Source organism: Borostomias antarcticus (assembly GCF_949987555.1).
Source record: "Borostomias antarcticus genome assembly, chromosome: 1".
Taxonomy (NCBI): Eukaryota; Metazoa; Chordata; class Actinopteri; order Stomiiformes; family Stomiidae; genus Borostomias; species Borostomias antarcticus.
In genome coordinates, this window is record NC_140234.1 from 9386059 (window position 1) to 9400121 (window position 14063).

Here is a 14063-nt window from a genome sequence, read left to right on the forward strand (position 1 = left end):
TCCTTCCTCCCGTCTCTCCCTCCCTCACCTGTTTGTTCTTATGAACCCACCCCCTCTGTCCCCCAGGTATGTGAACTGTGCCCGTACTGAGGAAGAGCAGAACCTGGTAGCGTTTCAGTACCGTGGAGGGATCCTGTTTCGCTGCTGTCGGCTGCTGGCTGTCGGGGAGGAGCTGCTGGTCTGGTACGGACAGGAGTACAGATACAAGAGCATCTCCTTCAACTACGTCTGGGAAGAAAAGAGCACCGCTAGAGGTATCTGTCCTCAACTCTTCTTCCCTCTGTCTTCTCCTCAATCTCTCTCTCATCCACCTCTTTCCTTAAAGCTGAAAGAACCAGAGGTCTGCTGGTCATAATAGTAACCGCTGTCCAAGTAGCTCTCCTCTACCATCCTTCTCTCTCTCCTCTCCTCTGTCTTTTTCCCATGATGCCAGCCAGCAGACAAGACCTGTTCATACAACGAGAAATTCAGGACACTCATGGATGCAACGAAACGGGACGCTACGTCACGAACAGCAACGGCGCCTGTGCAAATCGCTGTTGGGCGGCACACAAATTGCCGATGTTAGCCAGGCACACTAGCTATGATCAGAATGGAAGGCTGTTAGTTGCCATGAAACATGGTAGCTTGACTAACGTTAATGAGTGCTGGCTAGCTTATTCTAGCTGAGTTAGCTAATACCATGGTCTTCAACGTATTCATGCTTGTTTTCTCTTCTCTCTCTCCTCTTCTTTTTTTCACTCCTCTCTCTCTCTCTCCTCTGTCACTCTCCCTCACTCTCTCTCAGCCAGAGGAACCTCTTCCATATCTTTCTCTCTCCTGTCCTCAATCTGAAGTTGTGGTGTCGTTATGTTTCGCCCCGACTAGCTACATATAATCACTCTATACAGTATTTGATCTTGTACTACAGGTGTGAGAATCCTTTTTAATGATTGTCTCTCTTTCACTCTCCCAGGAGTGATGTCAGACTTGTCCCAGACTCAGGTGTTCTCCTGCTCTGAGTGCCCATTCACCCACACCTCCCAGATCTACCTCAACAAGCACCTCAAGAGGAGCCATGACAGCCTCTACGTCTCTCTGCTGAGGAACGGAGAGATCAGACCAGAGACTCTCTCCTCATCTGTCTCCTCTCAATCACTCCCTATCACCACCTCCAACACCCCCCTCACCCCAGCTCCCGCCCAGAGACAGAGACACACAGACAAGCCAAGACCGTACCACTGTGACCAGTGCGGGAAGAACTTCATTCAGTCAGGACATTTAAAGACACACCAGCGTGTTCATACAGGAGAGAAGCCATACCACTGTGTCCAGTGTGGCAAGAACTTCAGTAAGTCAGCACACTTAAAGACACACCAGCGTATTCATACAGGAGAGAAGCCATACCACTGTGACCAGTGTGGGAAGAACTTCACTAGGTCAGGAGATATAAAGGTACACCAGCGTGTTCATACAGATGAGAGGCCATACCACTGTGACCAGTGCGGGAAGAACTTCATTCAGTCAGGAGACTTAAAGACACACCAGCGTGTTCATACAGGAGAGAAGCCATACCACTGTGACCAGTGTGGGAAGAACTTCATTCAAGCAGGACACTTAAAGTCACACCAGCGTGTTCATACAGGAGAGAAGCCATACCACTGTGACCAGTGTGGAAAGAACTTCACTACATCATTAGTGTTGAAGACACACCAGCGTTTTCATACAGGAGAGAGGCCATACCACTGTGACCAGTGTGGAAAGAACTTCACTGAGTCAGGAAAGTTAAAGGTACACCAGCGTGTTCATACAGATGAGAGGCCATACCACTGTGACCAGTGCGGGAAGAACTTCATTCAGTCAGGAGAGTTAAAGATACACCAGCGTGTTCATACAGGAGAGAAGCCGTACCACTGTGACCAGTGTGGAAAGAACTTCACTCAGTTAAACAACTTAAAAACACACCAGTGTGTTCATACAGGAGAGAACCCATAGCCTTAGGTCTGGATTACACTGCGTTTTTTGGCGTTTTCACCCCCGTTTGCACCTAGCAGTTACACTACCGAGGCCAAAATGAGGCTCGAACCCGGAGGTTTAATTTACCTTTAATAGGCAGATCCGGAGGCCTTTGAAAAACTAGGCCAGGTCCAGCCTGGCTAATGTGTGTGACTGGCTTGTTTCTGTTCAGGACTGGTAGGACGGAAGCTAGTCATGCCACTGAAATAGCTGTGAATGGAAATGACTTGAAATAATGTCTGATAAATAAAGATGGGTCTTGTCGCCTGGACACATCAGTTCCAATGCTAATCCAGAACAATAAGACCAGGATAGCCAGTTAGCTCATGAGCTCACAACAACTAGCAGCAGCTTCCATAACATTAATGGTAGCGGTCAGTGGCTAAAGCAGTTACACTGATGATTCCTCTAACGTTAGCTATTTTGCTGCAATTGGTTCAACTTTTGTTTCTGGACAAAGGTAAGGGATAAACCCAGATGACACAAGGCTAGCAGACCTACAGCGGGTCCCCGATGGACGAGTTGGTGGACCTCCGGCTGAATATAACACATTACTAGCGGACCTACAGCGGGTCCCCGATGGACGAGCTGGCGGACCTCCGGCCGAATCCGCTGGCGGGTTCCTGGCCATTTGCTCATCAAATGGCAAGCGGACCTCTGGTGGATTATTAGCGTCAGGGACAGCGGTCCACTAGTAATCCGTAATAGATACCGCTATTGCTCCACCACCATTCCACCGGTAGTTTATTGTCTATATCCTGGGCCCTTTGGCCCTATGCTTATGGATTTCTAGTGCTAAATTAACTTACTCTGAACATTTTTTTGGTAACCCTTCCTTTCATAGTCCCCCAACTACTAAACATTTACCTGGTAAATACATGCAAAGTATAGCCACATACATAGGCGATTTTACCCTCTGAGAGTAGGGGGGGCAACATTTTGACGTGAGAAAAAAAACAGTTCTGCCGTCTCGTCCCATCTATTTACAAATAATACCAGTTGTGAACAGTATGCTAATAAGAAATCTGTAAGACAATTCAATATGTACAACGCATCAAACTTCATCTAGACACCACGAGCATGTCAATATGACTTTATGACCGAGCACTAGGCCATACCCAACATCACAACATCAAACTGACACTGCCTGCTGATGCTAGCTTCCTTGCCGATGGTGATGTTGCTAGTGCTAGTGCTAGCTCCGATAGTAAATTGTTTTTATAGCTCTTTTTGCCATTGTGAGCAGGTAGGCTAGTTGTAGCTTGTTGAGCACTGAGCAGTACAGTCAGATCTCATTTTTTTCGACGGACGAGTTGTGCCATTAGTCTATTATGAATATATATATTTTTTTAAAGGTAGCCTAGTTTAAGTAATAAATTCACTTTTAAAATGAATGATGATCTAACACAAACTAGTACAAACCACAATTATGTATTTAATAATTGTGTTAAGGGGAGACACGGTAGGTGAAAACATCGTTTTTCAACGCCCTGGTCAAATTTGAGATTTTGTGCTAGTTTGCTTCCATAACATGTCTTCTTTCATACTAGTGGAAATAAAACATCAAAAATACGCATTTAGATGTTTATTTTACTTCATTTAGTCTGTGTGCGTCTGTAGATTCTTCCTAAAATCACGAAAAGTTAGCATTTTTTCGCAACGAACCAGAGCGCGGCCGTCTTTTGGATCCGCGAATGTTATATATCGATAGAGAGATCTCTCTCTCGAGCATGATGTTATCGCAACCAAACCTGATAGTTTCATTCGTATCAGCAACCAATCGTGGAAATACAAAGGCGGGTTTGATGCTAATCGTGAAATCTCATTGGCTGTTGATGATTTCTGAGAACGTGATTGGTTCAGCGCGTCATGTGACACGTTTCCACTTCCTTATATCTAATCCAAACAATGCCGTCTGTAAAGCGTTCTAAACGTAATAAGCAACAATGACAACAGTGTTTGCCCGCAAGGTTGAACAGAAAACATGAGAAACTAAATGGAAATGTTTACATTTATGAGATATAAAGTGCCTATTCGCGCAAGTTGTCATTAGCCGGTGCTAGCATGTCCAGTAAGCAGCAGGGAGATGAGGCTAGCGTTAGCATGTCCAGTGAGCAGCAGAGAGATGCGGCGCGTTTGAATGAGCTGATAACTGGGTTGATTTGTCCTAATTGTGCAGGGACTGGTATTAAAATTAACATAGATCCTCAGAATAGTGGGTTCTGTAGTACTTTGCTCTTAGAGTGCAGTCTTTGTGAGAAATGGCTATCTCAAAAGTGTCTACACATCGACTCGGCTTCATGATACAACTAGGAATGATGTTGCATTTGATGTCAATGTGAGGATGGTCCTCTTAGCGCACGAGTTAGGGTTGGGGTATGCAGCTCTCCAAAAGATTAGTAAAGTGTTGGATCCCAGGGCTTCATCTGAAAACGTATCAGAAACATGACAGAGAGGGTGACAGGTAGGCTATTGAAACGTGTTCCCTCTCTCTCTCTCTCTCTCTCTCTCTCTCTCTCTCTCTCTCTCTCTCTCTCTCTCTCTCTCTCTCTCTCTCTCTAGCCAATATCAGAAGCCTATACATATGCACAGTAGTCTCTCTGCCTGTGGCATATCTACATGCATCCATAAACTGACCAAATAAACTGTTTTAATTTCAGTTGCTGAAATAGAGAGAGGTCTGGAGTCCTTTCACAGAAGCAGAGAGCAGATTAGGCAGGCATATGCAGATGTGGACCCAGAGGTAGGTAAGCTGACTGCCAATAAATGCAAAATGTTACAAAATTATTACAGTTATTGAGAATTATTACAATAATTCTCAATAACCAGCGTTCAGTGGACAACATGAAGGCGGCAATATGGGGTAGTCCGCTTCACTGATGACAACCCCATGCGCACCAGGAACATATTGTGGTTTTAGAACAGTTTTGGGGACTGCAGCTGAGTGGGTTCTACAGACCAGCTGCTTAGAACAGTTTTGTGAACTGCAGCTGAGTGGGTTCTACAAACCAGCTGCCTAGAACAGTTTTGTTGATAGCTAGTGTGGTGCCATCTGAGGAGTGACTCTGTAGACCTATGACGGCGTAGCTTGATGTCTCCTATGGTGTTGCTTTTGACGATGGTTATATCACTTGTTTGTTTGGCAATCTATATTTAGCTTCTATTGGTGTTTACCCTGCATTGTTTACCACATCTTGTCCTGTGTATTTATGAATCAGCTTACTCTTCATGTTCATTCATTCATTCATTCATTCATGTTTTCTCCATGTAAAACGCTTAAAAAACACAAAAAGCTAGATAATCTGTTTTCTCATGCATGTCCTCGTCAAATGTGTCTATCTTTGTCCATGATCTGTTTAACAAAATAATACAAGCTTTCTAAAAGGGAATGTTCTCTTCCCTACTAACATTGTCTCGTCTCTAGTCTCGTCTTACTAACATCCCACTCGTGGGCTGAACCTTGACGTGGTGAGTGGGCTTCCAACTAAACAGGTCTTACTTCTCTATACAAAATGTCTACTCCTGGACTATTTTGAATCCACAACATGCTGTGTTATTCAGTTTTCAGTTTCTATGTGTTTTCAGATGTTGTGTAATGTTGTTACTAATGATGTGATTGGATATTGTGTTTGTAAATATTGGTTTACAATGCAAATGTATGGTTTTTTACAATACAAATTTTCAAAGCCCGTTTTCTCAAAATGAGTTATTTATCATCTTAGGGACATCAAAACCACCACTTGAGTAGCACCTACATACACCTAACTTTCCAGTTTTGTTCCAATCCATATTCTGAGAGTTTGTCCAAGGGGGATTTTTTAAATTTCATTCATAGCCTGATTTATATAACAGTTTATCCCTAAAACATGGCGAAAATTGGTCTTTTTATGACTGTTGACAGTATTTTCTGATTTCTGAAGTGAAGAAAAGAGATATCAAAAATCCCCCTTGGACAAAGTTTGAATAGGGATATGTGAACAAAATGAAACAAGAATTTTGAATCTGGCTTGAACCAGTTAAAAAAATTGATTTCCCAAAATTATGCAAATTGGCGCATATTTAGCGCATATAATGCCTAATTTGCATATTTATCCATAAGATTTCAGAAAACTTGTAATACAAAAAAGATGCTCCTTAATGTACCTAACAAACTGGGGGAGTTTGATGGTGATACCTATTAAGGCTTTTTTTTTTCCTATTCACCTGGGGTGTCTCCCCTTAATTAGTAAAAAAAGTTTTGTTTTTTTTTAAGAATCTGAGCAGAGTTGGGCTGTCCAATCAGGGGGGGCACTTGCCCCCCCTATAAAATCGCCAATGGCCACATATATGATGGGTAATTACTGAGACACCTATACTGTAGGTATAATTTCAAAACAGGAGTATTTCAATTGTTCAATTACTGAACGTAAATTCAATAACTGATTTAACTGATTACCTGCACCACCAGGTAACCACATTTTTACATAACTTTTATAACATCCAGTGACAAACACAAATGACAAATCACAATGCTCATGTTTATTAAAATGCTTTGAATTATATTAATTATAACTGGATCCACTCAGGAATCGGAGTGGGACCGAGAACAGGAGGAGCAGAAAACAAAACAGAGTTGCACACACAGAGAAACACAACAGTAAGAACAAGTCTAGTACATCAATGGGACTTTTAATTGGTCACTTGATTTGTCACCCAGTTTCTGCAGTTTGACACAGTTAATTCAGCTGCAAAACAGGAAAGGCCGAAAATAAACGTAGGGTGTGGGTTTTGTTTCCCAAAATCTTCCCCACTGGGGCCTTGAACCCCTGATCTCCCGCATGGAAGTCAGACACTTTATCCACTGCACTACCGAGGAACTTGAAATTGTGAGATGTCATAGTGTAATTATTTTGGTGTGATGGGACCACTGCCTCTTGTGGTGGCAACATAGAAATGTTCAGGGTTTACAACCATTCATCTCTTAAAACATGCATGGATAAATAATGTGAACAGTAGTAATAATAGGCTATAATATTGTTATCACAGCAGCACAAATTGAGATTACAATCAGAAATTGGAATAAGTAGGCTATCTTTTTGGATTTGAGATTATTTTAAATGCAAGGAATGCGCACCACACATGAAACAAAAACTGGGATGGACATTTTGGTGAAATATTTGTTGGTGACTGTTGACGTTGGTTGGATGGCTGGACAGCTGCATTTTAAACCCATGACTTTTCCGAATGTTGCTTGTTTTTTATGAACCTTTTTAAATAAACATTTTATAACCTGAGAGAGGTATTGTAGAGAGTGTTCATTTGTGTGTATGGGGGGTTGTCATTGTGTTAAAACTCGACACAAGCCATAAGAAAACACTTGGGAAGCATCTCACTTCTATGTCAAAATGAAACTCTGCAATCAAAACCCAATAATCCTTTTTCAAAGTGGCATTTTCACACATGCACCAATTGAAATATTCTTTCAAACCAGCAACAAAACTGATGTACTTTATATAAAACACTGGCGTCTTTAGTACTAAGTATACCTTTTTAATGTTCTCACACAGGCTTCTGTTCTTTTTTACAATAAAGAAAAGTCGAATTACAGTACAGTAATCAATACAATCTTGGCAACAAATAATTACATTAAAATTAGATTGCAGTGGTAAACAAAATATAGAATTGTAAGTGATGAGGTGGATGGTTTCTGGATCCCGCCTTCTGTCAGGGTCTGACATCACCTCATCCACATCACAAGCAATGTCATCCCTGGCTAGACAACGGGGAACGCCTCAGTATCCAACCCTGGACTGCCCCCCCCTCAGTATCCAACCCTGGACTGCCCCCCCCTCAGTATCCAACCCTGGACTGCCCCCCCCTCAGTATCCAACCCTGGACTGCCCCCCCCTCAGTATCCAACCCTGGACTGCCCCCCCCTCAGTATCCAACCCTGGACTGACCCCCCCTCAGTATCCAACCCTGGACTGACCCCCCCTCAGTATCCAACCCTGGACTGACCCCCCCTCAGTATCCAACCCTGGACTGACCACCCCTCAGTATCCAACCCTGGACTGACCCCCCCTCAGTATCCAACCCTGGTCCGACCCCCCCTCAGTGTCTCTGCATGCCTCTTCCATTGCTCCCAGGGAGAGTCATGCAGGTATATGGTTGGTGTTCATAGACCTTCCAACGCCAGGCTGAAAAGAATTCCTCAATGGGACTGAGGAATGGGGAGTAAGGGGGTAACGGTGTATCCACCTGTGAAGTTATGTATGGTGGTTGGTGAACCAGTCCCAGACCAGAGCAGCCCGGTGGAAACTAACATGATCCCACATGACAACAAACCTGGGCTGCTCTGCTCCGTCCTGGACAACTGCATTATATAGAGCACCAGATATCTCATGGTGAGTGGAGTGCACTTCTATAGCGTAGAGAGCTTTACAATATCTTCTCTCATTCACTCACCAATGGCAGCCAGCTGGTATTAGTCTGCTCATTGGGAGCAATTAGTGTCTTTCTCAAGAACACGTCAACGAAGCAGAGCAGATAGCTGGAATTGAACTGGAGGCTCCCAGACGGCTACTCTACCTCCTGAGCTGCTGCCGCCCCCTCAGAACGTGATCATGTGTGCAGGACTGGATGGACCTAGGGTGGCATGGTGATGGACAACTCCACTGACATGGAGTAATGTCAGGTGCTTTTATCTAGCAGGTTTGATTATGCTCTCCTAAAGCGAGGCTATATCAAAGTTTTGATGACTGAGGGACAATTTAGGGACCCAAATAGTATAGGACTGAGCCCAGTTACGAATTTATTTATTTTTTTAAATACAAAAACAAAAAAACAAGAATAATTCGTAGGCCTAATCACACCAATATGAGTTCATTTTAAGATCAATCAAACATTCAGTTCCGAGTCTGGGTCCAGAACCAGGGCTACAGCCAACAGCAGGGGGAGGCGGACTGGACTGGGAAGGTGTTTGCATAGTCCTTGAACTCTGACCCCTTCTTTTCTCCTCCACATCCAGGTACCTAAGAAGTCAGTTTCAGTTGCTGGTGATTTAGCCCGTTAGCACTTCTAGTGAGAATGAGGAGGAATTCAGCTTTTCAATAGCGCTGAAGTTGGAGAGCAGACACATTCACACTTGGGAACCATCTAGTCTACGTATTGTCTGGATGAAGTGGTCGTCAGTCTTGCGGTCACACCTCATATTGAAATGAATGGAAAGGAAAGAACAAGTAGCCCTGGTCCAGGACTAAAGAACAAGAGGAGACGGCGCCTTTTTAAAACAAGGAGGAACATGGTTAGCACTGGACATTCATATAAGACCTCAAATAAATAAAGGGGTCACGCATAATGCATGTCAGGATAATAATGTCATGGTTAAGTCAGAACTGGTCACTACCATTACATATCCAGAAGAGGGCGTCGTGAACCTAATGTTGAAGGATCTTTCCTGTCTCAGGAGGCGGGCTCTAGACAGGATCTGAACAGTGAAACGCGTCATTGTTCCCGGCTTTCACCGATTGGTTGAGAGCTTTGAAAAGACTAGCAGTCACGACTAGAAGTGTATATAAATTGTGTTTGTAATCTCTCTCTCTCTACCTTGGGAACTTTTCACCGTCGAGCACTGTTTGTTACGCCTGTAAAGATTCGCTATTGCAAAGATCTTATTGATCAGAAGAAAACAAGAGACAAGCTCTTTATTCTTTTTGAGTAAACAAACGTTTCCATCACAACCTACTCACTAGCCTTTCACTGTAGGCTACGACAATCCTCAATTCGGTAAGTTGTATGTTATTTTTTATTTTGAAGAATTAGAGCGCAACAGTTTGGGGCTTCAGTTCAAGAAGTGAATTTCGCCTCCATTCCCTTGTTCTTTAAAACCCGTTGATTTTAATCCTGGAGCCAATCCAACCAGGGGGTCACTGGAGGAAAACAGGAGAGGGTCACGCTTTTAGTCCAAGCGAGGGTTAGACTAGGCCTACTGGTTTTATTTTATTTTAAATTCGAGTCCAGGGGAGGGTTACTGTTTTTGAATTTGAGTCCAGGGGAGAGTTATAGGCTATACAAAATTGAATTGATCAAAACAGAATAGTAGAATAGTATTCTGTAACTCTGTGTTTGATTGCACTGCTGCCCGTCTTGGCCAGGTCTCTCTTGAAAAAGAGATGTTTAATCTCAATGGGACCTTTCCTGGTTAAATAAAGGCTAAAATAAAATAAATAGTTTATTTAGCTTTCATTTCAGAATTCATCAAGCTGTTTAGTATGACCGTGCTGAGAGGGAAGCGGTGGAACGAACAGACACCGACATGCGGTCAGTTTTCAGGTCATCTCGCTGTTGCTGGTCGGAGCTGCGCGCTTTCGCTTCTTTAACTCGCTGGTTCATTAAGTGGAGAGCTTGACCGCATAACGACATTAATAAGCACAACTAGAGGCCACCATCTGTGCTAACTCCAAAACGGAAGGCGGGTTCTTTTCTTATTGAGTAACACCGTATTGAAATGATTATTGCCGATGTGGTGGATATATTTATGTCAGAGTCATGCATTTTCATTCCCGAGCACTCTAAAGTGCTCTAGTAAATGTGGAATGGTCCTTTAACATAGGCTATTTGATTCTGGGGAACAAAGAAACGCGTGGCGCGCTGTGGCTTCTACCATGCTGTTTAAAACTCTGGCGCTAGTTTACAGGACAATGAAAGGAACAGCCCCCTCCTACCTCCAGGCCATGGTCAGACCTGTACCCCCTCCTACCTCCAGGCCATGGTCAGACCTGTACCCCCTCCTACCTCCAGGCCATGGTCAGACCCTGTACCCCCTCCTACCCCCAGGCCATGATCAGACCCTGTACCCCCTCCTACCTCCAGGCCATGGTCAGACCCTGTACCCCCTCCTACCTCCAGGCCATGATCAGACCCTGTACCCCCTCCTACCTCCAGGCCATGATCAGACCCTGTACCCCCTCCTACCTCCAGGCCATGATCAGACCCTGTACCCCCTCCTACCTCCAGGCCATGATCAGACCCTGTACCCCCTCCTACCTCCAGGCCATGGTCAGACCCTATACCCCCTCCTACCTCCAGGCCATGATCAGACCCTGTACCCCATCCCGACCAATAGTATCCAGCTGCAGCCTTGCTGAGAACCTGACCAATCTCAACCAAGGAAGGCACCATATTAGCCAATCCCAGGCAGAGTAGGGCAGATCATTCATTCCGTGCCGCGCGGTTATTTTTGGTAATGTTAACGACATACTTGTGCAAAAACTTGCTTACATGGGATGAATTATTAGTGGATGTCAGAAGATTCAGAAGTAGTGGTGATTGCTCCTTGGCTTAGGCTACCCATACAAATACAAATAAAACTTGATTTGTGCGCTTTCTTTCAGTGAAAGAAGGCACGAAAATCGACTTTCAGACTGTCTGTGTTAAATGCGTCTTGTATTCTGCCATATCGCTTCATTTTCATCCGTGTTTAGGGTTTTGGTAGTGCTCCGTCTCCCCCTACAGTCCTCATGAAAATACAGTCCACGTTACGGTCCGTTGACCGGTCTTACTAGCTCGTTATTCACTTAACATTGTAGGCCAGGTAAAATGATGCAACTTGACTGTCCCGTCATTCATCACCTATTGGTCAATCACGTGACCCACTTTAGCTATATAGCTACTGGCAGCATCAATGAACATTGAAAACAGATCTTGAGTAGGCTATTTGTTGAAAATTGATTACAAAATGAAGTGGATTAAACGAGTTTGGGTTACGATATAAGGTAGGTATTTTGTGATTAATTACCAGTTGTTATGGCTGTGCGTTTTGCTTTGCCTGGATTCAATCAGCACTCGAGAGCGTGAACTTTGCTTCCTGGAGCGGTGGGCTGATGGCGCGTTCCAGGCAACCCAACCCGTAACTCGTGTTTTTAACCCGTAACTCGGGTTTTTCCGACCTCCTACACGTGAAAATGCTCTGGAATGGCAGTGAAACCCGTAACTTCCCACCCGTGAACTCGTACAGATCGATGTACTCCCAGTTGCCGGGTGGGAAGTTACGGGTTGCCTGGAACGCGCCATAAGGAGGCTAGTAGTCTAAACACTGATTAGTGAGGGAGTAGGCTATTGAGTGCTGTGCCCTAAGGGGGTGTATTTTATCGTTCTGTCATTCCTCTTCGTGGTGCTTGGCCATTGTTGTCATATAATGGCTCTGTAGTTTATTTAGTGTGTCCCTAAAAGCTTGGTTGTTTCTGTATGTTTTTTTACATATAAAAATGCCACTGCTCAGCGCCCTTCTGGTGCTGTGAAACCTCCCATCAGGGCTTTGAAAGCGCATCCCTCCCAAAATTGTCCTGACTTACCCGGTTCTAGGACCCACCAGACGCCAGGACTTAGTTGCCTTGATAAAAACATTTTAGTAATTACAATCGTTTTTAACGTGTTTTAACTTTACAATTATCCACCCAGGGTTTAGGTTCTCAGGTCACCCCACCTATCTGGAGAGGAGAGTTGGCTGGTTAAGTGACTCGTCAGGCTGAAGATGCTAGTTTCATAAGCTGCAATTTTCTTACTTTTAGTACTTTGAATCACTTATGATGGACTTGATACGTTTAGTGTTTTTTATTTTATTTAAAAAGGTTTAACAAAAATGTTTTTGCATATTCTCCATATAACAGCAATCAACTTATTTTGACAGTTTTGATGAATTCAGAGCAGTGAGGAGACATTCCAAAGATATGGTAATGGTAAGGTAGGTATACAGACAGACGGATAGATAGATAGATAGATAGATAGATATACACGTATGTCAAAAACACACAGAGGTAGGTGTCGGTGAGAACTTAGAATAACAATGAGAAATGAGATATCCCTCTAAATCTGGCTGAAAAACGACTTAAAACGGGCTTAATGGTGTTCAGTCTTATATTGGTTTGTAGCATAATGCTTGCTGCTATATCCCCATATAGCATTAATTCGTTTTTGTACTGATAAATGCTAAATATAGCCAGTGGTCAGGGTTTAGTAAGTAAGTGACCATATTTGCACCGTGCGAAAAAGACGTGCAGACCAAGTCATATAAATACCTGTAAATCTAGTGTCAGCCAAGTGAGTTTATTACGGAAGTTCCTGCCCACGTTTTTTGCACGCGGCCGCACCGTATTTGCACCGTGCGAAAAAGACGTGCAGACCAAGTCATATAAATACCTGTTAATCTAGTGTCAGCCAAGTGAGTTTATAACGGAGGTTCCTGCCCACGTGATCACGTGCGTTCTTTGCACGCGGCCGCAACTTCGGAATGACGTGTCGTTCTTACGTAGCGTCTACTAAACGGCAGATCTCGCGTTTCCGTAAATGGCCGCGTAATTTCCGCACGCGGCGCACACGAATCGTCACCTATAGCGGCCGTATGTCGAACGTTTGCGCAACCTGCGTGTGTTAGTAGGGGCTGTGTGCACATTTTGAATGGGCACTGTGGCACCTAGTATCAAGTACCCCCAAATAGCAAACATGTAATTTAATGTAATTTATTGCTTTATAAATGTTCTTAGCTGTTAGACAAACATACTCCAGGAGCTTGCTCGATCGCCTTGTTGAGAGGGGTCAGGGAAGAATTTTTACAGCTCACTTATCTGGCCCCCAGGTGATTACTGTTTTTTTTGCTTCCCTCTGGAATATGTAGGGGTGGGTCGTATACCCACCTCCCTTGTTCTCTGTAAAGCGCATTGTGTTGCCTCTGGGTATGAAATGCGCTATATAAATAAAGCTTTGATTGATTGATTGATTGATTGAAACAAATGGCTCAATCTAAGCGGAACCGACACGATGGCTGCAGATTTGGTCCGCGCCATCTTGGGGTGAATGCAAGGATTCAAGCTCATGCACCAACAGTGTTGGGCAGTAACGCGTTACTAGTAACGCGCTACAGTAATAATATTACTTTTTCCAGTAACGAGGGGTGTAGCGAGTTACTAATCACATTTCAGTAATAATATTACAGTTACTTTCCCCCAGAAAGCTCGCTACTGCACTACTTTTGTCATAGGCCTGCTCTGTTTATTTATTTTTGTTTTACAAAGGTTGAAATAAAGTTTTGATTT

At 43.8% G+C, this 14063-nt stretch overlaps 1 protein-coding gene across 1 annotated transcript in view; it reads left to right on the top strand.

Annotated features, from left to right (window-relative positions):
• Window positions 1-9038, top strand: part of LOC311330114 (histone-lysine N-methyltransferase PRDM7-like) — a gene marked incomplete at its 3' end in the record, with an annotated part of 16989 nt that extends 7951 nt beyond the window's left edge. Inside the window, exons 8-9 of the mRNA XM_084462098.1 lie at window positions 67-183; window positions 9002-9038. Coding sequence (XP_084318224.1) covers window positions 67-183; window positions 9002-9038 — 154 coding nt within the window. The remainder of the gene's footprint in view (window positions 1-66; window positions 184-9001) is intronic.
• Between the last annotated feature and the right edge of the window lie 5025 nt (window positions 9039-14063).